The sequence below is a fragment of the Chelon labrosus genome, assembly GCF_963514085.1.
Source record: "Chelon labrosus genome assembly, chromosome: 10".
In the NCBI taxonomy this organism is placed as follows: Eukaryota; Metazoa; Chordata; class Actinopteri; order Mugiliformes; family Mugilidae; genus Chelon; species Chelon labrosus.
Window position 1 is genome coordinate 17153439 of NC_140360.1, and position 25036 is coordinate 17178474.

Below are 25036 nucleotides of genomic sequence, written 5' to 3' on the forward strand. Positions count from 1 at the left end.
ATATTTACACTGCTACTGTTCGCTCTGTTCTGTGATCATGGCTGCACTGGACCCCACCAGCCATGTTTGCTAATTTAAAACCCAAAGCTTAGGGAATAGTTGTTTATTATTTATCGCCGTGCCATCTTCACCCGTTAAGACGAAGGTTTAGGGGCATCTGCGCCTTCGCAGTCCGAGGACTGAAAGGTTTGAGTCGCTTTTAATTGAAATATCAGCGAAACTTTTGATGGTGGTAATGTGGGAGGATGATGCTGTGCAAAAAAAAAAAAAAAAATTGTCTGTGCGTGCAGCGTAAACAATGTAACTTCATCTGGCTGCTAGCTAACGTTAGCCCGTGAACAAAAGAGAGCACGCCTCCATCTGTTAACAAGCGCGTCTGATGGGTGAGTTGATGTTAGTCATTAGAAACAGACCGGTTTACATTTATTTCCACTCACTGTGCTTCCCTTTATACCTGATGGCCATCACGGATCCATACCAGCGTGGTTGCGGTACCTGCTACCTGGCTAGAAGCTAACATCGCAGCATAAGTACCGTACTTACTCCAGATAAACGCAAAGGATGCTATCGGTTAGCATTGTAGCTAGCATCTGTTAGCTAGTTTCTATTGTGGTGATTTAGCTAAATAACCTTGGGACTGAAGCGAGAATTGTTTTTTCTCAAATGTTTACTAAGTACCAAGACCTCCTTATACGCTTCTGTTGTGTTGAACTCGTATTTATTGTTGTGGCTATCAGTGGTTAGCACAGCTGACTAGCTTTAAAGTGAATTGTTCGACTGGGAGCGCAGCTAGCGCCGACTAGGCTAATGCTATTTGAGGTGGCCTTGTTGAATTAGGAAATCAAGTATCCTGGAGGGGCCACTTTTGTACTGAGATGGAGGGGGAACTGTTACACAGCTAACGGCGTGGTAAACACTTCCCCAGGCCTCGGGAGTGCAACATATTCTGCCTAATCCCTCCATTGTTAGTTGGCCGAGGCCGCCGGGTCTTGGTACAGCTTGTGTATATGTGTGTGTGTGTGTGACTGTCCGGGCCGTACATTGATCGCGGTGAAACGAAGAGGCTCGTATTATCGTCGCCTCATCAGCGCTAATGATGAAGCTCCTGTCGTAATATTCCGGCTGTCCATTACACTCGCCGGGGCCTGGCATCTGCTGCTGCCGCCGCTGGCTGCGACATTTTGACGGTTGATGTTGGAGCGAAATGGTGCTGTCACAAGCCGCAGCTGCCAAAAAGCACCGAGGAGGAGGAGGATAGACATTTCATGGAGGAAACGGCACGCATTACGTAGCGTCGACCGTCTTCTCATACCCGCATGTAAAGAAATGAAAATGAAATAATGAATGCGTTTTGTGATTCATTCGGTGCTGCGTGTCCCGCTTAGCATTTTAACCCAGTTTCACCACTTCCCATACACAGTACAGGAGCTGAACACTACAGAGTGGAATTTATTTATTTATTTATTGTTCTTTCTGTTTTTAGATGGACTCAAATAATCATTTCAACTATGGCACCCACTCCTCAGCAAACTCAGGACTGAAACTCTCCTCAGGGGATTCTCTTTATACTAACGGGTCCTCCATGAGTTTTCCTCAGCAGGGGAAGAGTGAGTATTTTCATCATTACACACCACTTTAAAATACTAAATAAATTTAGACGGGTCTCATTTTCTCACCATCAAACCCTGTTTTACTAATGCAAAGTGTAACCTTTTTAACTTACTGATGTTATCTAATGTTCCTGTTTGTGTTTAGCAGATATGAATGGCGAAATGAATGTGAATGGCGTCACTACTGTACTCGGGTCCAGTGGGCCTGGTTCCCACCCACCATCAGCTCCTTACCCGCACATGAGCAACCACCACCAGGGCAGTATGGGCTATGACTACCTGTGGGGAGGGCACCCACAGTACAGTCCTGCCATGGGCGCCTCTCCGGGGCACGGGATGCATCAGAAGCAGCCCACGCCTGGGATGGTGCAGCCTCAGTCACAGCACCACTTCCAGGGTCACGGACAGTACCAACTGAACGGGGGGATCGAAAGCTCCCACCAGCCCCCCGTGGCAGGCCCAGCAAACATGCCCCTTTCCGGGAGTCAGTACTGGAACAGGAGTAACCCTGGCCAACAGCAGATAGGTTATAATTCCCACGGCATGTATGGGACCTACCAGAGTCAGACACATCCTGGGATTACACCATCACAGCATCACCAGCAGCAGTCCTTACAGCCGCCACATCAACCATCGCAGCAGAACCTTCACTCCCACCGTAACCCACACCATCACCACCAGCAGCACCAGCAACCACAGCATTATGGCATGATGCCTAATGGGATGCCCTACTACCAGCATCAGCCTCAGCACCCGTCCCTGCCATCTCCCCAGCAGCAGCCGCAGCCGCAGCCGCCACCACAACAGTCTCAGCCCCAAGGCCAGGCTCAGATCATGCCCCCAGCTGCACAGAATTTTACTCCTCCACGTGGCAGCCCGCAGCACCACAGCTTAGGCAGAGGGAGCACTGGCAGCCCTCTTCCTGTGGGGATGTCTACGGCACCAATATTGTCACCAACAATGCAGGACAGTGGATCTCCAAAGGGCCACAACAGGGAACGCAGCCCCCATGCTAGCAGTGTGGGGATGTCTTCTCCAGTGCAAGGTGACTATCTTACACTTGTATTTCTGTCATACTTTTTTAACTCAGTTTTTCCAGTTTGACTTATTTGTGTGCCTGGAATTGCTTAGTTCTACATTGTGATGGTGCTGCATTTCTGATCTTTATCTGTGTGTGATTTCCTCATAAGTCCAACTACTCTCCTCCTACTTCCCACTTCCTGCTTTAACGCCAGTGCTTGAATAGTCATACGGCCGTCATTCTCTATGGCTATGTCCCAGCTGATGATCTCATTAAAACATGGCACTCCCTTGTTGTGTTTATTGTATCTGTACAAAATCATATTGCTCAAATGCATTTAGATACTACTTTTATTTGACCAGCAGATGGCGCTGTTTGACTACGTGCCACACTATATGGAAAGTAATTGCCACATGGATGGTTTTTAAGGAGAACCGATCTCCACTAATCATTTTTACAAAACATTTCAGAAAAAAACTACAATTTCAGATTTCACTCTCAGAGTGTCGCTTACGCTAAAATGATCTCTTCTCTTTCAGGGCATTCAAGGGAAGCTGTCAAGGAGGTAGACACAAGCTACAATGGCAGTGAAAGGGCACCTGTTGCCCACAGGCTACCGAAGACTGACAGTTACCAATCCAAACCGTCTGCTGCTCACCTGGGGCCCCCAAGTGATTATCGTCAGCATTCTGAACAGCCAGCAGCTCAGCATCCAGGAATGGCTTCCCCTGTCAGAGACCCAGTGGTTGGCCCACCTCAGTCGGTGTCATCTCTGCTCTCTGTGTCTTCATTAACTGCAGCAGCATCAGTGTCTCCGACCAAGGCCTCGACTCCACTTCGGGTCTCTGCAGCTCCTGCGTTCTCCGGATCCCCCACGTCTGCACATGGGCCTCCTCCACTTTCATCAGTAGATGTAGAATCGACCCACCCACAGATCTCAACACCTCCCAACGTACCCTTTGCTTCATCTCCCTCTGCTTCACCCAGACTTTCCACTCCTCCCCTGATGGTACAAGGCCTCAGGCCCCCCATTTCTGCTGCCACTGAGGTATCTCCTGTAGGATCCAAACAGTTGTCAGCAGGTGCTTCTTCCTCCTTCGTGCCTGCATCACCCTCAAAGGTGGCGGCACCTCTTTCTTCGACTGATGGTAGACCTGCAGCAGTTTCTTCAGTGCCTCCAGTCTCCTCTTTACCGAAATCTCTGGTTCATCAAACCCCTGGACCTCCTACAACCGTCTCCCCTCCTGCCATGTCCTGTTACCCTTCATCCATCAAATCTCTTGAGATGCAGACAGCTCAAGAGCCCAAGCCGCTGTCCTGCTTCACTGATGGATCTGAAGTCCATGAAATCCCCGGACCCCCAAACTTAATGTCTACTACTTTATCTGCAAAGTCTTCATCACCTGGTGGGGCTCCATCTCTTATTTCAGTGTCTGCACCTTCAACCTCAACCTCACCCAGCCCTGGCTTATCATCATCAGCAACTTCTGCATCTGTGTCTAAAAGTCCTTCTGTTGGCAGTAGATTTTGTGAAACAGAGCCCACACCGCATTGTCAGAAATACACTCCTCCAGCCGTTGAATTGGGTCTTTCCACTGCTGCACCATCACCACCAGGAAGTTTGAACTTACCTTCCCTAGCAGCTGAAAGTCCCACAGTCCGACCTCTGTCTACCCTACCTCTTTTAACCACTCAAGCCTCCAGGACTGCACCCGTGTCCACCCCTTCCGCCTTGCCTCCTGTAATGGGCATGTCTTCTGGTGTGGTCCAAAGTCCTGATTCCGAGCGGCTTAAGCCGTCGTCTCCCAAGTCAGAGCACCACGGTCACAATGAGGATAGAAAAATGTTGGCTAATAAAAGAAATGGAAAATCAGAAGAACACCAGCTTGATACAGCGCCGATAAGGACATCACAAGTGGAAGCGAGTGATGCCCCTGGCAAATCCATGCAGACCCCGGTTGCTCCTGATCAAAAGCCCAAGAATAAACAAACAGATTTTGAAAAGCACCACATGCAGAGCATCTGGGATGCAGAGGACACCCCGGAGGAAGGGACTCCACTTAGAAACTCCCCACAGCTTAACAGCACAAGATTAGAAAATCTGACGGATGAACAAAGTTTTGACAACTCTTTACAAATTGCCTCAACGTGTGACACCCCCTCTAGATTCGATGTCAGCTCCGTCTTGGAAAAGACCTCTCTCTTAGGTGGCGATAGCTCCTACGCAGGTGACTCCACTCATTTTGACAGCAGCTTTCACCCGAGAAACGACATCTCTCAGTTTGACAGCACTTCCCAGGCTGAGGAGGAGCCCTCTACTACGTTTGACACCACTAGAGATACCAGCTGCTCTGTGGAAGACTCCAGAGATGACACACTGGACTCCACCAGGGAAGGGGAAACCTCTGAGGCAGAAGAGACCAGGAACAGTTTCCAAATAACTGGAGAATCCACGCTAGAGTCTTCTCTCAACAACACCTCCCAGCTCGAAGAGCCTCCTGTGGACTCGAGTGATGTGTCCAACTCTCGCTCATGTGTGTCGCCTTATTCAGGTCGTCAAGGTACGTTGATGTTGAGTACTGTATAGTTTGATAATCGGCATTTATTTGCAGTTCCCTCAGATTACTTTTATCTATTTCTTGAGTCATCAGTCTTAATTTCTGATTTCGCCTGACACAATTTAATGTTGTTCCCTCTCAGGACCTGAAGCAGAGTGGGAGACGAGAGGACACGACACACCAGACTCAGCTGGACACATTAATATTAAGACCACTGCTGAGGAGGTAATGACACCCCCGAGTTTCAGGATGAGAGATGAGAACTTCATCGCCTTCAGCACCCCAGCAGAGAGCCCTGCTGTACACCCACTCCAACCAGTAACTGACCAGACTGTGTCTGCTACCAGAGGGCATCTGAAAACCCCAGGGAAACCACGCAAACCTCGAGAAAAGGCAATATGGATTAAAACCACAGGTATTTAATGGTCTGATTGCAACAAAATCTTACCTGAGGAGATTATTGGATTTGATCTGAAACGTATTTTTCTCTTATTTTATTCTAAGCTCCAGAAGGGACCCAGCGCAAACCTCGGGCTCGAACCCCTAAAGTGGAGAAGATTAAGACAGACAAAGAGGGAGGCACTAAAGAGGAGGCACCTAAGGGCAGAAAAAGGCAGAAATCTCTCAAGGTCAATGTCAAAGAAACATCAGATGTATCCGGGGAGGCCGGTCTTCCTACAGGGGAGGTCGATCCAATAACAGCTGCGATTGAAGCCGTTCTGGCCAACGCATCAGCTATGAGCGCAGCACTTGAGAAACCCAAGAAAGCGAAAAGGGCCAAGAAACAAGACCAAGAGGGAAATGTGGCCAAAACAAAGAAACAAGGTGCAGAAGCTACCGCTGAAGATGCTGATGAAAACGATGATGACAGCTCCACTGCAGGTAATGAAGGTCAATAGCTCTGTCAGACATGGAGACATCATAACATTGCTAGTGGTTTGATGCTAAGCCCAGTTGTGTGTGCATTTTCTTGGACAGGCGAATCCAACAGGCGGAGGGTGGCGACAGAGGACCAGGTCCAGATCCCTCTGATGCACGGGTAATGAGTCACGGTTCACTGACGCTTAAAATCAGAAGGATGGTTCCAATCACATCTTTTTATACAACACATTATATACTACATTTTAATTTCTGTTTACTTTCAAATTCATTGTATTAACAAAGATCACAATCTGTTGAAGATTTAAAAAAACAATTTTAAACCGAATGAAAATCAAGACGTCCAGATGTGTGCTATGCTGTAACAGCATCAGTCTCCAGAGCATCCCACTGCGTCTATATTTTGTCTTGCATCGTATTTCTGAGCACTTGAGATCTGCTGCATCACCAGGCACAGTTCAGTCGGTCCCAATCAGTCGATATAGTAACATTTACATCTTCTGCCCCCTGCCAGCTTTCTCTCTCTGCAGCTATCTTCTGTATGTCTGAAGAGTTCAGCTCAGACACTCGGACAAATCACAGTGCAGTGAAATCCATCACATATGGATATATTTATGCTCACTGTTGAATGTTGATCAGACGCTACTCGTGACAAATTTTTCAGTGACCGCTAAGGTCAACAGGTAGCGATAGGTGACCCAACACATGAGCAAAATGGCAACTAGTCCACTGCCTAACGGTGACTGCCCTTTGAAGACAATAATCTCTAAATGATCAATAGTGTTTTAATTTTTTTTTACAAGGAAGTTACGACAACCTTGGATCTCTGTGGCACAAAATAATGGACTAAATCCGCCCTCAGATCAGGCATACAACCAGTACAATAAATCATTTGTCTTTTAATGGGACTGGTTAACAATAAGAAAATATCCTCAAAGTTATGACAGAAATGTAACGCCTAACTCTCTTAACTGCAGCTGGAAGAGGGAGATTCGTGTGAAGAAGATGGAGAACAGGATGAAGGGTGAAACCTGGTACTACACACCTTGTGGGAGGAGGATGAAGCAGTTCCCAGAAATAGTCAAGGTGAATATCTCTGGTTATGAAACTGACCCCAAAGGATCTTTCCCACTGTTGGAACCACTGTCTTGTCATAGATGACCTTATACCAATTGTGTTAAAACCTAATTTTCTCTTTTGCTCATCCTGCCCAATTGTGTCATGCAGTACTTGAAGAGGCACGCAGACAGTGTGGTCACCAGAGAACACTTCAGTTTCAGCCCACGTATGCCTGTTGGAGACTTCTACGAAGAGAGAGAGACGTCAGAGGTCAGTACATTCCTAAAAATATTAATTAAGTTAAATCATTAGCATTGAAGGATTTGGGTAAACACTGCTACAACAGGTAAACTCATTTTGTGCCTTACATACATTACATCCATACAATAATTTGCAGGGTGTGAAGTGGGTCCTCTTGGCAAATGAGGAGGTTCCCTCTATGATCATGGCCATCACTGGTCGGCGTGGTCGACCTCCAAACCCAGACAAAGAGAAACCTCGCAGGGTTCGTGGTGTGAAGGGAGCAGCGCGCCGCCCAGGTAGACCTCCCAAGACCAAGATGATTGACCTCCTCAGCAAAGTTGACGCCAAGCTGCTGAAGCGACTCGAAGCCAAGGGTGAGCTGATGTTGACTGTATTATTTGTGTGTATGTCAGAGTGACTCTTAAGACCGTATGTCTTCCTTGGATGTGCGCTTAACTTATTGTTTGTATTTCCTCTTTCATAGAAGCTCTCACTGAAGAGGAAAAGGAGAAGCTAGCAAAAATCAAAAAGAAAATGAAGAAAAAGGTATGTAGTCCATATTAGTTGTAATGTTTATCTGTTGCACTGTTTACACCTCTTTCTGAATCTGTTGCTGTCCCCTTTTAAGGCAAGAATGAAGAGAAGGGAGGATGCAAAGATTAAGAAGATGAAACTGGAGAAGAAGAAAGCCAAGGTACAGAAAATACTCTTAAAATAATTATCAATCACCAGTGTCCCCAGCTCTACTGCTCTTTTTGCCGCCTCCACCTCAACTTTCTTTCCTCTCGGATTTTTAGCTGGAGCAAGAGGCCAAACACCTCGAGGTAAAGTCTGAACCAACAGATCCGACGGCCTCACAGGCAACTCAGCCAGCCTCTGAGTCTGCAGCAGAGCCCAAGAAGCCTGGTCGCAGGAGGTCAGTCAAGGTCGAGGTCCCTCCACCAGTACAGCAGACAGATGGGGAGAGGATAGCCCAGGGTAAGAGGGTGCTGGGTGCTCGGAGTAAAGCCAAGGCTCTGGCTAAAGCCCAAGCTGAGGCGGAGGCAGCTGCTCAGGCCGCCGCGGCGGCTAAGAGAGCAGCAGAGCGGAGAGCGCAGGCCCAGAGACGCCTGGAGGAGCGGAAAAGGCAGCAGTTGATCGCAGAAGAGCTGAAGAAGCCCACAGAAGACATGTGTCTCACAGACCATAAAGTGAGTGTCAACTTAACCACAGTTAAAACTGTGATTGCAGCTGTTCACTCATTCTGATTATGACTTTTTAACTCCATCTCCACCAGCCCCTGCCAGAGCTGTCCCGTATCCCTGGTGTGGTTCTTTCCGGTACAGCCTTTGCTCACTGCCTAGCTGTGGTGGAGTTCCTACATGGTTATGGAAAGGTGATCGGTCTGAACGTTCCCAAGGACATCCCCAGTCTCTCTACCCTGCAAGAAGGCCTCTTGGGGCTCGGTGACAGGCAAGGAGAGGTTCAGGACTTGTTGATAAAGCTGGTGGAGGCTGCACTGCATGATCCAGGCCTGCCGTCATATTATCAGGTTTGTGATGCACTTGGGCATTCTCTCTCTTAAAGCATCTGTTTTATCTGTATTTTGGCTAATCTTCATCTTTCCATCCATATCTTCAGTCGGTAAAGATTCTAGGGGACAAGCTGGTTGAGTTGGATCTGACCCGCAGCACAGTGTCAGAAGTACTTCGCATCTTTCTGGAATCTCATGGTTATGAGACGGAGGTGTGCAACACACTGCGGACCAAAACTTTTCACGCCCTGCCTCCAGACACTAAGGCGGCCATCCTGGCTTTCTTGGTGGAAGAGCTCAACAGCAGCAACATTGTGACAAGGTTAGACAATGAAAGTTATTTATTTCTAATCTTGAATTATGCCACATTGCTGTCATTTCATGTATGTGTGTGTGTTTTTTCTATTACAGTGACATTGACAACACAATGGAAAACATGGCAACCTACAGGAAGAACAAGTGGATCATTGAGGGGAAATTGCGCAAGTAAGATCTTGGTTTTCGTTTTTTAATACAGACTAATTAAAGACCTATAACATGCTGAGCTCGGTTGTTTTCCCCCCGCCAGACTGAAGGCGGTGCTAGCACGTCGTACAGGACGTTCGGAGGAAGAGCTGTGTTTTGAAGAGAGAAGGCGCAGTGCCAGAGTAGCCGAGGAAGAGAACCTCAACCTGGAGGATTGTGGTCTAGTCCTGGAGAGAGGAAACCGTCGCGCACGCAAAGAAGAACCCAAACTCAGTGATGTAAGTGTCTTCTCTAGTTTTTAGTTTGAGTCACAACCAGATCATTGCTATTTTTTATAATATAATTTAATTCTTTGTTGCTGCAGACTGAAAGCCCTACCAATGCCAGCATTCCAGAGCTTGAAAGGCAGATAGATAAGCTAACCAAGGTGGGATAGACACTACACCAGCACAGTGCTTTAAACAATTTTATGACTTTATATTAAATATGCTCTTTTCTTCTGAACCTCCACAGCGCCAAGCATTTTTCCGTAAAAAGCTGCTACAGTCTTCTCATTCCATGCGAGCTGTATTGCTCGGTCAGGACCGGTACAGGCGCAGATACTTGGCCCTACCTCACCTCGGAGGAGTTCTAGTCGAGGGACCAGAAGAGCTGCTCAGTGAGTCTAAATATTATTATTATTATTTTTATCATTTGCATACCCTTTTTTCTGCCTCAATCAACTCTTTCCTTTGCATATCTATCTTGCAGCTTCAGGAGATGTCCTTGTAGCAGAGGTGCCTGTTACCTTCCTCAAAAAAGAGCCCAAAGTTGAGGAGATTCCCACACCAAGCACTCCCCCTCCTACTCTGCCTTCCTCTCCTTCCTCTGCCACACCGGTCCAGGCCCAGCCCTTGTCTCCAGAGGACGACCCCCTCCCTGGCACCGCATCCCTCATGAGCAGGCCGAGAGGACGCGGACGTCCCCGCAAAATCAAACCTGAAGTTGAGCTTCACCTCCGCACTGCAAAGATCCGCCGCCGTCGTCGAAGTAGCATCAGGTCTGGGGGTGAAGAAGGGCCGGGATCACCAAACTGTGGCACACAAGACCTCACACAAGCTGCCTTCCAGAGCTGGCTCAGCCAGTCACAGGAAGCAGTGACCAATGGCACATGCACAGCGGCAGGGGAAGCTCCAGAGGGTAATCGACCAGAGGAGAGTGTAAAGGAGATGGCAGAAAAACAAGGACAGTGGTTCAACCTGCTGCCCAAACAACCGTGTGATGAGAGCTCTCTGACTGAGCCCCAGATTCCCACCTCACCCCGCTCACCCCCTAAACTCCTCCCTCAGATCAGTGCACTCATTGCTCCGCTAATGCAGGTGTGTCTGTGGAATAATAACGTTAAACACATTTAATTATGCTATAATTCAGTCTGTGACATGTGAAAATAAACAATCTCTTCCCACTCCTCAGCCGGACCCACTCTTGCCTGGTTTGGCTCCTGCTGAACCTGTAACCCCAGCAGCCCCACAGGAGGATGCTCCTCCTGTCAGCCCTCATGCTGTTCCTGCCGGTTCTCCATCAGCAAACCCTCAACTTCTTCCAGCTCCGATTGCCCCTGCTCCGGCTGCTCCGGCCGCTCCGGCTGCTCCGGCCGCTCCCACCACACCTGCCAAGCCAGGTCGCAGGCGGAGGAGAGGCAGCAGAGGCAGTAGTCCTGCCCGCAGAGGGCCACGCGGATCTGCAGCCAAACGACGCGGCCGCCCACCAAACTCTGTTTTTCAGGAGCTTGAGCAACAGTACTTCACACAAATGGTGGCCAAGCCCATACCAGCATGTAAGTTGTGAGAGTGCAGTCTGAGACATGTTCACATTTGTTTGACTGCATTGAGCATTCCTTAACAACATGGTGAGGGTTAAATGGGCCACTAAATATCTAAAACAAAGGCAGCTGGTTTGTCTTTATTTTAGTAGCTTCTTACTCTTCTTCTTTTCTTGCGCTGCTTAAGATATGCTGTATATTTTATCAGTTTTTCTTCAAGAGTATCTTAAGACTAGTTCTCTTCAATGCTGGATTCCCAATGTCCCAATATTCTCAAGACAATGCATTTCTTCATAGACTTGCTTTCTGTATTGATATGTCTGTGTTTAGTGTGCTGTGTGATGTTTATATTAATGTGTTTGTTCTCCAGCGATGGTGCGTGGCTGGTGGTGGATCAAGGATCCAGAGGAGCTCTACAGCACCTTACAGTCCCTCCATCCAAGGGGCATCAGGGAGAAGGTTCTCCATAAGCATTTGGCCAAACAAATGGAGAGCTTAGCCGAGATGTGCACCAAACCTATCGACGGTGAGTGTTGTTAACTGCGTCATTGTGCCTCATCAGCCTGTCGAGTTTCACCGGTTCTCCTCTACAAATGGTTCCCTCTGTCTTTTTTCCAACCAGACCCAATATTTGAGTTGAAGGTAGAGGAGAAGGATGTGTTGCTGGAGGCTCTGCAGCAGCCCTGGCAAGTGCAGGAGAAAGTAATGGAGACGGACATCAGTGCCCTGCAGTGGGTGGAGGACCTGGAACAGCGGGTGATTGCTTCTGACCTCCATCTCAAGGTGCAGAATCACTGTTAATTCAACATGACATGTCATTATTCTGAACTACACATAAAATTAAACCTTAAAAGGACTCTAAAATACAAAAAACTTTCTATTTTGCTTCTTAAAGTTTAAAATTTAAATACAGAATTTAAACAATGTAAAAAAAAAAAAAGAAAAGACAAACCTTAAGAAATCCGCACGTGGAGTTTTAGAAGTGGTAAAATATATATTATTTGCTTCTTGTGTTTCTTCAAGGCTGCTCCACAGAGCACAGTCAGTGATACTGAAACAAACGCCATTGAGACGCCAATGGCAGAATTTCAGGTAAAACACCACATTAAACATGACTTCAAACCTGTTGCGTTTCCAAGTTCTCTCGCTCACATGCCTTGGCTCCGTCCTCTGTCTCGTCTTAGCCCTACACAATCCCAGACCCAGACTCCACACGCGATGACCTCCAATACTACGAACATGATGCAGACCCGCGTGACGACTGGATTGTGCGGACCAAGAAGGAGTGGTCTGGCCTGCCTCGCATCGCCACGCACCCGCTGGACCTGGCCGTGCTGCGGCTAGCCAACCTCGAGCGAAACATCGAGAGACGCTACCTGAAGGAGCCGCTCTGGAACCCAGCTGAAGTGATGCGCCTTGCTCCTCTCACCCCTACACCCGGAGAAGAACATCCCATGGATGTCATCAGGTGAGAAAGACGACCTGGGTTTGCAGGGCTGGGGATAAACATGATTTTGTTTTTCATATATGGTGTACATACATTTTAAATGTTTTTACTAATTTGTGATCTTTCCTTCCAGTCTGGAAAGTGAAATCACCTCCCGACTACGAACGTGGCGGCAGGCTCTAGATCGCTGCCGCAGTGCTCCCCAGCTCTGTCTGTGTTTGCTGCAGCTGGAAAAGGCCATAGCTTGGGAAAGATCGGTGACTAAAGTGGTGAGAAGTCTCACAACTGTCTGGTCAGATTGTGAACTTGGATTTCAGCGTCATTATTTTTAAGGATAACTTCTCTGTGATCTCTCTTTTCATAGACTTGCCAGGTGTGCAGGAAGGGAGACAATGATGAGTGCCTGTTGCTGTGTGACGGCTGTGATCGTGGCTGCCACATGTACTGTCTGAGGCCCAAAATCACCCAGGTGCCCGAGGGAGACTGGTTTTGTCCAACCTGCGTTGGAAAGGTCAGAACCAGTCCTGTGATTCTTTATTTCAAACGAAGCAAAAATAACTCGTAACGTAAGAGCAGTATCCAGAATTGTGTTAATTCTAAATTGCTTGGTCTGTGTTCTTCTTTAGGATGAATGCGATTCACCGGACTCATCCAAAAAGCGCACCAGGATGAAAAAGAGGCGATACGAAGACGACAGCTCTGAAGATGAGATGACGGCGACGACGAGGCGCAGTGGCGGCATGATGACGCGGCACAAGGAGCCCGCGGCACCTTCCTCGTCGTCCCGTTACTCTGGAGAAGGAGGCGGCACGAAGCGGCGCCGCATGACAACACGCAACCAACCAGACCTCACCTTCTGCGAGTGAGTCCTGCCTTCATCACTGTTGATCTATTCATACACAGAATGAAGTCGTTACGGTGACTTTTGTATGCTGTGCTGGATTTGTGTTAATAGATTTTATTTTTATTTCCTTCCAGGATCATTTTAATGGAGATGGAGTCTCATGCAGATGCCTGGCCGTTCCTTGAACCAGTCAACCCCCGCTTGGTGCCAGGCTACCGGCGCATCGTCAAAAACCCCATGGACTTCCTCACCATGCGAGAGAGGCTGCTGCAGGGAGGGTAAGAGCTTCACGTCTCATTTATAAACTCTGCTTTAGGAAAATCCTCAACACTCATGGTGTCACCATTAAGGTGAATCCCCTCATCTTACCAAATAGATTTTAACCCATTCAGACCGGATCACGCATCTGTGCGTGTTTACCTTTAAGACCGGATCACGCATCTATGCGTAGTTACCATTAAGGCCGGCAAACGCGTCTGTGTCATTTTGAGCGTTGTCGTCTTTTTCGAGGCACATGGCCAATTATATGCACTGTGATTGGCTCAAATATTCTTGGGGTGAGTGACAGAGATGCTTAGGGATTTTTTTTTAAACTCATGTGACTAATAAAACGCTTTGTGATTGGTCAAAATAAGCCTACACGTGGAGTATGTTTTGATCGAAAATTTTAAACACCGTGCTAGCGATCCGTCACGGCTGACTCAAGTGAAGGAAGTGATATTGACGAAGTAATTGAAAAAATAGATCTTTACTGATTTTCAAAATTTTAAAAATGTTTGGTGTTTATTGATTTATTTTTTTTTTTTTAAAATGCATTTGAAGATTATGCCCTAGCAAGTCAGTCAAGTTGAAAGCCAAAGAAGTAAGCTGTCAAATGCTTTTTATCTCATGTTTTTATCTGCTACAGAGCCTGAGAAATTAAGGTTTTAGTAAGCGTTGACATATTTTGAAAAACCTCAGGTTTTGAGAGGGGGTTTACAGAAGAGTATTTAGGCCTAAATGGGTTAAGAAATGTTTCAAGTGGGTAATATGAAACAATGTAGAACCAACAATGACTGTACAAAAACACAGATATTCAACAATATTAAATACACAACTTGAAATATCACGAACCTCGTTAGAAGTACAGAAAACAAAGAAACCTCTACTGAAGACTATTTCTCAGAAGGACAAATAAATAGGGCAGAATCCAGGACATGGTTACACCACAGTCTTTAAAGAATAAAATGGCACAAAAAGAAAAACAGAAAATTCTCCCTTGAATCTAAATTTATGCTGAAGTGTGATCTATGCTAATTGCTTGTGATTTTGTAAGCTTAATAAATGTTCCTTCTCCATTGTGTTTGCTTATGATTTTGTCCCTAATACTGGCTGATTGTTCTCTACTTACAAGTCTTATTATGTCCTATATGGCTTTAATTTCATCTGTCAAGGCACCTTTGCTAATAATTTGTCCCTTTCTGGTAACTTTTCCGTTCTGTGTCTTTGCCTCAGGTACTGCAGCTGTGAGGAGTTTGCGGCGGACGCTCAGCTTGTCTTCAACAACTGCGAGCTCTTCAACGAGGACACATCAGAGGTGGGAATGGCCGGACACTCCATGAGGCGTTTCTTTGAGAGCCGCTGGGCGGAGTTCTACTCAGACAAGGACAAATAGGAGCCTGCGACGAACCACCCTGATGGTGGGGCTGTAGACTGTTGGTGCTTTCACCGTCCCAGTCACACACTCTCCATTACTGCTAAGACTCTCTGGAGGTTCTTCCAGCTTCATGTACTCTCTCATGTATAGGTATATATGTATAGATTTTGGCTATTTGTCTGTTATCGTTTCCTCTACCGGCCTAATCTTTTCTATAGGCCCACAGCTGAACTGGCTTGAACTCGTACCCATTCCCCGTCTCAGAGAGTGAGAACACGTCTCTCTTCACCTTTCTTGTCTCTTGTCATCTTCACCTCAGCACCTCATCTGTTTCTCCTGTCACGTCCTTTCACAAGCCCCATGTCGTAGCGAGGCCTTTGCTCAAGCCCTGCTGTGGGCTCATGACACGGTCTCAGGCCTCGTGTATTATGGCTCTCAGGCTCGTACTGAAGGTCACGGGCCGATCACACTATCACAGCCTAACCCGCTGCGTACCGGACCTGCTTGGCACCGCTCAACGACAAAATGGATCAAAACTCTTCACAGAGCTTGGGCCATTTCTTACCTGTTCATTGGAAATGTAATGTACCGTGGTCTTATGCCTAGAAGTAATTTTTTTGCTCAATATATTTTTATTATATATTCTATATATAAATATATATAAAGATTACAATAGCTGGGATTATTTAATAGCAATAGCTTGTAGTGAATGTGTACAGATTACCTTATAGAGATGTCTAGACGATTTATGAAAAGGCCAGTTAAACTAAAAGGAATCTGTTCTTGACTGACTGTCACGCGTAGACGTTGTATAACCTCCACTTAAAGTCTCACACACACACTGACGAACCTTTCACCGACACACACAAACATGCACACAATTTCACACACACATACCTTCTGCTGCTGTCTGAAAGACACTGGTTTCTGAAACTGGAGGATTTTTAGCGTTGGTTAGTCGGTCTTAGACTCTCATACTTCACTGTCCTTCCTGTTAAGAGTAAATATTCATGTGATCTCTGTCGCAGACTGCGTACAACCAAAAAGGAGTCTGCTTCAGAGTGACACCCACAGAAAGTTTGCTCTTACGCTGTAATCGTGACTGATGGGTCTGTCGAACGTTACTGCATGTCTGATGAAGTCTGCAGCTTCAAGCCTGCAGTTTAGCAATTTGTTCCGTGTTTAAAATTACACTCACACTTCTGTTTTGTCTGTAGCTTGTCTGACCAGATGAAAACCTCTAAAAGTGGCTACGGTAGACTAAGATCCTCTCATTTTAAGGACTAGAAGTGCAAAGGAGCTCTGCAAATGAAGTACTGGGCACGTTGCTGCCCGGTTTTCTGTCTTACATTCCTTTTTATTGATTTTTAAAAAAAAATTTGTGCTGTACAAGGGCCAACGTACAACGTTGCACGGCATGGTTGGTGTGCTATGAAGGCGACAGGACGACTCTCTAGTCTGGGTTTTATTTAAACTTGTTTCTTACACTGAACTCAAATCCGTTGATAGGAAATGAACTCTGAGGTTCCTTATTACACTTAAAGGGACGAGACGTTTTTTCAGAAAAGAAAAAAAAAATAGACATGAAAACCAAACGTGGTGTTAAGTGAATTTTTAATAATGTACAGTTTTGGTGACTTTAAATTTGTTCCTTTATATTTTTAGGACCAATTCATCATTTTTAAGAGGAGGTATTACAAGACTCTGTTGTATTAAGGTGATGTAACACGTGTGCATCTGTAGAATGTACTGTGAGTTGAATAAAAATCACATCTAGTAGAGAGCATTTGTTATTGTATCTTCAGTTTTCTTCATTCTCTTAACACCCGAGTTATTTCGGTCTCTTCTGTATCCTAGACGTTGGGTGTCTTTCTAGCGCTCGCATGTCTTCCAACAGTTTGTGTGTGAATCATAGACTGATCATAAAGTCATCAACACCGCAGCTCCACCTTCAAATGCTGCCGCTTAGGCTCCAGATGACGTCAAACCTGCAAGATGGATACGGAAAGAGGTAGAAACGTGGCATCCATCATTACATATACATTATATACATAAATCTAGGGTGTGAGTGAATGTAATCGGGCGATTCAGAATTACACAAACTGGCAGTTTTACTGCGATAAATTAACACCTGCTGTTCTGGGTTTGCGGTTTTCCCAGTGTGAGAGAAAATGGTGAGATATTGTAGTGTGCATTAATAATTTGTATAGCGCAGTGGAAAAACATTAACACTAGATGGGGCATAAAGGGCCTACACGTCAGGGGTAGACTTCAGAAGTCCAAGGAAGGAAAAGTGGTGAACCAGCTAAAGGGTCATTGTTGCGTGTGTGGAGAGAAGCCTAGCGCGATCCTACCATGATGAGCTACTATGGCTCGAGTCAAAGTGTCCATACTGACCCCTGACCCTTGCCATTGTAATGTGGCTATGCTTGGTCTCCAACACTGATCAGGTTGTGGTACATGTTAAAGCAACATGCCAAGACAGGTTTCCCCGAAGGACATCTTATTGTTACGATCTCATCAATGTCATTTACTTCAGTGGTTGGTGGTTTTAATGTTGTGACTGACTGTGTAGACTGCTCAGTCTGACCATGATGAGGCTTTAAATGGTTCGGTTCAGATCAAACTCTTTAAGGGTTAAGCTCAACATCCATATATGTTTAAGGGGTCAGGGAAAACTGAATGATTCATATGTTGTCATCTGCACAGCATGTGGATTTATTTTATTGGCTTGTACCAGACAGTCCACCTCATGCCAACATGCAACAATTGAAGGATCAAGTCCTGGAATTTTTGGTATGTTTGTGATGTGGTTGAAACATCTCTCTGTACTATTTCAGTGCCATTTATAGTGATATTAACTTTAATACTAGTTCTTTGTGAGTGTGCTGGCAGACTATTTGTTCCCTAAATCTTAAGACCTTCAGATAATATACATTGTGGAAAAGGAAGTGATGCTGTAATTTATAACAACAGTCTCTAGGCTGCCTCCCTCATACTGTGCTTCTGTGTATATTTTCAACAAGTGCGCAGCAATACGTCACGCTTAAGAGTGTAGAGGAGCTCGTAACCACGGTGGAAGTCTGCCGAAGTGTCTGGGCGGGGCTCTGCTGCGCCCTGGAGAGTCCTGTCTGGAGCACATGCTCCTGGAAACGTCCTGCCATCACTCCCAGCTGCTCCACAGTGGCAGAGACTCAACACGCACTCACGCATATTTTCTTCACGTTAACCTGCAAAGCATCTAAAGAAATATATGCGTATTGTCAGAAATCAATAAATAAAAACAAGCGCTGTGCCTCCTGGTGCATCTCTTACTTTTTCTTTGCCCTCTGTCACACTCTCAAATCCCTTTGCTTGCACTTTGTGTGAGTGCATATGTGTGTGTGGAATTGTGTCAGTGTCAGCACTCTGGGTTGCGGCGGGGGCTGAAAACTCCCCACGCCAGCGGGTTCCAGTGCGGCCCCCGCCCGTCCCGCTCCACACATTCGGGCTTAGCCCCACAAAAGGGGGGATAACAGTTGCACAGTTGCCGTGGAGAGGAGGGGGTAATCCATGGCATAATGGGGGCACACCAGCACACCCACCCCCCACCCCACCCCTACCAACCAGTTCGTTCTGGACTCGATCTGTCAGATTGAGGGCCCCTGATGCCTGGAGTGTCAGGAAAGTCAGTTCGGACACCAGACATTTCTGTATTAATATGTCACGACAACTGCCTCTAAATTGAGAAATATTGTAGTAATGCATGTTAAAGATGAGACTCATAAAGCATCAAAAAGTGTCAAATAATAATAATGATCCCACTTTTGAGCTAAACCGAGGAATTCTGCTTGTTTTTGGTGCATGCTCATTTGATATCAAAGAGTGAAAATGAAAAGCGTGCACAGACGCAGCATCTCAATAGCCTCTATGGCAACTGCATCATGAAAGAGTTTGTCCCCATGGTGATCAGAGCGGTAGCTCACAAGGAGTTGGTGGAGAGGGGGAGGAGGAGGATGTGTGGACATCATATTTGAGATCCTTAGGCGGTATAGTGACAATATGACAGCTGGCATTTTGTTGTATCTTTAACCATACACTGTAAATCTCGTATCTCATGTTGTGTAACATCTGAAGAGTCAAATCAGCCCTTCCTTCCAGGAGACAAACAGAAAGAAGAGGCATGTTTACCTAATATTTGTCTGCTGCTGAAGTGGATTGTGTGTCTCATTTTCAAAGCAAAGGATGTGGTCTCTTCTTGGTGCTCTGGTCCCGTCCCCTGCTCACTAATTGCACCTTTCTCCTATAATTGATATGAAAATCAGAACGAGCAGCGGTACTGTTTTCCAGGTGCTCAGGACACGCCAACGCAGTCCAGCCAACGGGAGACAACAGGACAAGCCACAAACAACACCTCATTGTTTAGTGTTGAATATATATTGTTAGTATTTCAACAGAAAACTAACAATACATTACCTTGTTTTTTATACATGCAATTTCATCACCCTGTATGTGGCCTGAAGCCCAGTGGTTCCCACTGAAGAAGTAAATATTGAGTGAGTGTAACAGTCAAGCTAGCAAGGTTAGCAACTCTGTCAGCCTGGCCTCAGGAACAGAAGTGAATGCTAATGTTAGCATAGCAACACTGCAATGAGAATACTAACATACTAATGGTCTAAAAATGTTGTTCACAATCCTTGGCTGGCTGATTAGCAATAAAATAAGCGAGTACATTTTGAAAAAACAAAACGCTACAAATGCTACGGTGCCATAATGGAAATGGAAATATATATTTTTTTTCATTTTTTTTTTTTACTTGAATATCTGTAACAATTTTGTTTGCAATGCATTTGGTAACTAGATGAAGGGTGGATCTGCAGACCAGTAAGAGTATCTGTACCAGTTCAGAAATGTAGTTGCAAACTCAAAAATAAGTAAATATACACTGCCTGGACAAAAAAATAAAAAGTCGCCACCTGGGTTGAAATAGCAAATAGGTACAAGCCTCCTATTGGATAATTACTGCATGGGTGATTATCTTTCTGCTGGCAACAAGTTATTTAACCCCAACTGATGCAATGAATAGCTTCTCATTTCTTAAACAACCATGTCTAAAGACAGATCCCATGATCGTGGAAAAGATGTTAGTCTTTTTTGAGAAGGGTCAAATCATTGGCATGCATCAAGCAGAGGAAACATCTAAGAAGATTGAAGAAACTACTAAAACTGGGTTAAGAACTGTCCAACGCATTATTAAAAACTGGAAGGATAGTGGGGAACCATCATCTTTGAGGAAGAAATGTGGTGATTGATCGTGATCTGTGATCACTTAAACGTTTGGTGAAATCAAATCTTAGAAAAACAACAGTAGAACTCAGGGCTATGTTTAATAGTGAAAATAAGAGCATTTCCACACGTACATGAGAAGGGAACTCAAGGAATTGGGACTGAACAGCTGTGTAGCCTTAAGAAAACCACTAATCAGTGAGGCTAACAGGGTTAGGGAGCATAAAGATTGGACTCTGGAGCAATGGAAGAAGGTCATGTGGTCTGATGAGTCCAGATTTACCCTGTTCCAGACTGATGGGGGCATCAGGGTAAGAAGAGAGGCCGATGAAGTGATGCACCCATCATGCCTAGTGCCTACTGTACAAGCCTGTGAGGGCAGTGCTATGATCTGGGGTTGCTGCAGTTGGTCAGGTCTAGGTTCAGCAACATTATGTTGCCCAAAGAATGAGGTCAGCTGACTACCTGAATATACTGAATGAACAGGTTATTACATCAATGGATTTATTTCTTCCCTGATGTCACGGGCATATTCCAAGATGACAATACCAGGATTCATGGGGCTCAGATTGTGAAAGAGTGGTTCAGGGAGCATGAGACATCATTTTCACACATGGATTGTCCTCCACAGAGTCCAGACCTTAACCCCATTGAGAATCTTTGGGATGTGCTGGAGAAGGCTTTGTGCAGTGGTCAGACTCTCCCATCATCAATACTAGATCTTGGTGAAAAATTAATGCAACACTGGATGGAAATAAATCTGGTGACATTACAGAAGATTATCAAACAATGCCACAGAGAATGCATGCTGTAATCAAAGCTCCAATGAAATACTGTGTGAAATTTTTTATTTTTATTTTTTTTGGTGGCGACTTTGTTTTGTCCAGGTAGTGTATTAAACAGTAAAAATAATAAAAATATTTTTTGATCCTGTTTGAACTATGCCACAGTTTTCACACATAGCCAATGTGTTGTCAGTATTATTTATTGAACTTTAAACTGGATGAAATTAAACTCTCTTTAAATCTCACTGAATAAAATGGTCCAACATGTGTCGGTACAACATAGTACAATTCACCACAAACCACAGCCTCCAGCATGAAAACACCGTAGAATCAACAGTGCTCTCAGTTATTTTATACAAAAGCTGAACACCATAACCTTCATGAAGATAAGACTGTTAGAACAGAATGCCTTCAATTTGACCAGAATACCTAATGAACAAGTCAGCGTACATTTTAAGAGACAAGGGTTTTAGTTCAGTGAGTGGTTCATCCTTTCTTTCAGAAAGAAGGCCCTGCTGTAGGCACCACCTCTCTGTATCAGTCTGAACTGACTTAGAAACAAATCTCTGTTTTCTTCTTTTCAGGGTATTTGTTGATAGAACTTAAGGTGGAGAAATGTAAACTGAAAGTGAAGATTTTTTATTATTTGGCTTCTTTTGAGCACTGAAGTTGGTACCTTCAGTGTTTAATAACTATCTGCTGCAGCAGTGCTTGTTATAGTGAGTGAATTTCTATACGTTTTCATGAATTTGTATCATTTTGTGTCCTGGCTTACTGTATTTTCAACCAGCTGTGTATTTGATTCATCCAAACATTGTGCGTCCCTCTTTAAGTGGCCACAATCACTTCAGTTAAAAGATAAGTGAAAGGCCGCTCGTAGTTTTCTGAAGATGTGTCTGCAAATTGCTCAAGGTCGGAGAATTTGTCAGAGGAAAATTTGGAGGTCAGGATGTTACTCATCCAACCCATATTTGCATCGACAAGTGTGTGTACACGGGAAGACTTGATAGGGCCTGAGGTGCAGGGGAAGGAGAGGACGAGGAGAGAGAGAGAGAGAGAAAGAGACAGAGAGGGAGGAGGCTGCTCTCATCAAAGGACCTCTCAGACTCTACAAGTTAATGAGGGATGTAGCCGAGACCCTGAAGCCAGCGGACGCCAACGGGTTCACACAAATAGACGGAGAGGCTGAAGGACAGACGGACCAAGTGGGAGATAAAGTAAAAACCTTAAAGACAAAATACTCATCAAGTTTAAAATGACGTGGCGTGAGGTGAGCATCTTATTTAAGTGATTTTTGGGAGGACGGACTTTTCAATATATTTCTTGAAACAAAAATGAATAAATGAATAACCATAGTATACTTGTATGTTTAATATTTATTTACCATGGTGTTTTCAGACAAGTCGGCATTTTATTTTTGGGTCAGATGGTTATGAAATGTTATCATTTTGGGATAATCAATGCTTTTGTGATTAAATCCATCCAAACATGAAACACTGTTGAGGAGTTGAACTGCAAGTCAATGACAGGGATTGACTGGTTTGTTAGTATTAGATAGGATGATTAATGTCTCATTTAGTTTTTTTATGTGTCATTTTTCATGATTTTGAAATGAGAAGCAGATTGACAAATCATCAACACATACCCAATCCTAATCATGCACAGAGATTAAAACAACTCTGTCTAAACTCCTAAGTTTTAAAAAGATAAATAAAGTCTCACGTTGTTCGCGTGTCCTTTTTCTGAGGAGCTACGCAGTCGGCAGTTCTGGCGTGCCATGGTGGCTGAGCTGCTCGGCACCCTGGTGTTAGTGAGCGCAGTGCTGGGTGCCTCATTGCCCGGGCCTGGAGAGACCTCAGGGGGGCCCCTGTACCCAGCAGTGGCAGTGGGAGCGGTGATTGTTGTCTTGGGACACTGTTTTGGAGAAATAAGCGGGGCACAGGTGAGTAGACTGTTTACATGCGTAGAAGCACCAATATGACATGTAAAACTGCTCCATGCCAGGTTAAAGCTTTGCATTTGAAGTCGTACAAAGCAGAAGTACAGAAATATTTTTAGCTTAATATGCTTCATGCAGTGTATGAAAAATCTGTGTAATCGCTACGGCTATTTCGAATGATGTATTATCATTTATTCTATTATTAAGTTGTTAATAACTGACTGTCTCAGAAGTTTATTTATGTGCAGTTTGTCCAGTGGTGACAAACCTAGTGGTGAGGTCACAAAAGAAGGTCATAAAAACTGTATAAGGATTCAATAAATGATCAGTGGAGGAAAAGGGAGTTGGAAATGTGACACACCTTTTTGTATTTGTATCTTTGTATTTTTAAATGTCAGCATGTGTTTGTGTTTGTGATCAGGTGAATCCTGCTGTGACTCTGTCTCTGTTGGTCACACGGAGGCAGGATGCTCTCCGGGCCCTTTTTTATATAGCTGCTCAGTGTCTTGGGGCCTCTTTAGGAGCCGGGGCCCTCTATCTGGCCCTGCCGCTCAAAACCACCGCAGACCACTTTGTCAACAGGGTCAGTTCTCAAAATACATTTGTCTTTGTTGAATATTCTTGTCTGTGTTCGTAGTGTTTCCTCTTCTTCTCTCCTTACTACTATTTCACCTCTCTCAGGTACCCGTAGAGTTGAATGCAGCCCAGGCCCTGGGCATGGAGGTTCTCTGTACCTTCCAGCTGGTCTTCACTATTTTCTCTGTTGAGGACCAGAGACGGAGGGAGAGTCCAGAACCAGGAAACTTGGCAATTGGATTAGCACACACTGCTGGAGTGCTAATAGGGGTAAGAGGAGCTCTCATATAAATTTAACCTGACTTCCAGCTGTTTTTTTTTTTTTTTTTTTTTTTTTACTGTTTTTTTATGTTGTTTGACCGCCAGGCGCGGTTCTCTGGTGCTAGTATGAATCCTGCGCGTACTCTCGGTCCAGCCATCATCACTGGCTTCTGGGAAAACCACTGGGTGAGAGAAAAAAAATTCCAACGGAAACACATGTCCCACATCTCATTTTCCAAAGTAGCCATGTTACGCTTGTTGAATCACTGAACTACTTTACTTCTTAACTACTTTAATTCCTTTTGATACATATTATACTTTTTCTAGTTATAGATATTGTTACTATTGCTGATCATTTGTTTTGTGGATCTTTAAACTACTCAGTGGATTTCTTTTAATAAGAGTTTGAAGCCTAAAGTTGTAAAATCAGACAATATTTTACCAAAAATGCAAAAATAGCAGCACAAACAGAGTCGTTTCTTTTTCATATCCTGTTAAAGCCTCAAATATATCTACTATCAGAACTAATCTATTAAGAAATTATCAACTACAACAGCAAAATGATGAATCAGTATTAAAAATCTACTCATGTAAAATATAATACTATATCATGTAATCTATTCTACCACTATCTACTCATAATGGAGCTGGTGTTGGACCATCTCAGTAAACTCCTCCGTCCATGCTGACCTCCTGCATCTCTTTATAAAAACGTTGCTCTTTTCCCCACCTGCAGGTTTATTGGATCGGACCTGTGTTCGGTGCCGTTCTGGCCGGAGTGTCCTACGAGTTCTTCTTCACGCGCAGCGCCTCTCGTCAGAAGCTGGTGGCCTGTTTGACCTGCAAGGACATCGAGATCGTGGAGACGACCAGCATGACCGGGTCGTCTCTGTCCACGGTCACACAGAACGCCTCCAGAGCCAAGCAGGCCAACAAGCAGGAGAACAACTGATGGCACATGCGTGAGGAAACGTTTGCGAAGATGCAGAGTGTACAGCTCAGACGTGGGATCAGGCTTGACAGCGGCGGAAACCAAAGAAAAAGGAGAAGTTGCATTAAAGGTTCTAACACATCAGTAGGTGCCAGTGAGCTAAGGGATTCAAATTTGGTCAGGAGATATTCATATATTCTATA

General features: G+C 45.0%; 2 protein-coding genes across 6 annotated transcripts; both read left to right on the top strand.

The window, feature by feature from the left end:
* The first annotated feature begins 14 nt into the window (after nt 1–14).
* On the top strand, nt 15–16855 carry baz2a (bromodomain adjacent to zinc finger domain, 2A). Of its 5 annotated transcripts, none has more exons than XM_084553048.1 (30): nt 15–383; nt 1484–1607; nt 1756–2655; nt 3171–5192; nt 5332–5604; nt 5694–6071; nt 6168–6228; nt 7046–7154; nt 7296–7397; nt 7525–7744; nt 7855–7916; nt 7999–8064; nt 8168–8560; nt 8647–8901; nt 8991–9205; nt 9295–9369; nt 9452–9626; nt 9713–9775; nt 9862–10006; nt 10099–10706; nt 10801–11164; nt 11520–11675; nt 11772–11932; nt 12173–12241; nt 12334–12617; nt 12730–12865; nt 12961–13107; nt 13223–13458; nt 13575–13718; nt 14935–16855. In XM_084553048.1, exons 2-30 carry the CDS (start codon nt 1484–1486, stop codon nt 15092–15094), a joined length of 8103 nt encoding a protein of 2700 aa, XP_084409174.1. In that variant the 5' UTR covers nt 15–383; the 3' UTR covers nt 15095–16855. The 5 variants fall into 5 exon arrangements, with proteins under 5 accessions (XP_084409174.1, XP_084409177.1, XP_084409173.1 ...); XM_084553051.1 differs by having other exon boundaries at nt 1759–2655; XM_084553047.1 differs by having other exon boundaries at nt 15–186.
* Nucleotides 16856–22837: 5982 nt separating this feature from the next.
* LOC311493915 (aquaporin-4) lies at nt 22838–25036 on the top strand. Its single transcript, XM_084552735.1, has 5 exons — nt 22838–23068; nt 23487–23648; nt 23747–23911; nt 24008–24088; nt 24639–25036. The coding sequence occupies exons 1-5, from the start codon at nt 22904–22906 to the stop codon at nt 24852–24854; spliced, it is 789 nt and encodes a 262-aa protein (XP_084408861.1). The 5' UTR covers nt 22838–22903; the 3' UTR covers nt 24855–25036.

Bases quoted from the DNA above. Each gene is read 5' to 3' on its own strand.
- baz2a (XM_084553048.1), top strand. From the start codon at position 1,484: ATGGACTCAAATAATCATTTCAACTATGGCACCCACTCCTCAGCAAAC. The intron at 10,707-10,800 runs GTGTGTCTGTGG...CCCACTCCTCAG, and splicing joins TCATTGCTCCGCTAATGCAG to CCGGACCCACTCTTGCCTGG. The intron at 11,165-11,519 runs GTAAGTTGTGAG...TTTGTTCTCCAG, and splicing joins GGCCAAGCCCATACCAGCAT to CGATGGTGCGTGGCTGGTGG.
- LOC311493915 (XM_084552735.1), top strand. From the start codon at position 22,904: ATGGTGGCTGAGCTGCTCGGCACCCTGGTGTTAGTGAGCGCAGTGCTG. The intron at 23,649-23,746 runs GTCAGTTCTCAA...CACCTCTCTCAG, and splicing joins CAGACCACTTTGTCAACAGG to GTACCCGTAGAGTTGAATGC. The intron at 23,912-24,007 runs GTAAGAGGAGCT...TTTGACCGCCAG, and splicing joins CTGCTGGAGTGCTAATAGGG to GCGCGGTTCTCTGGTGCTAG.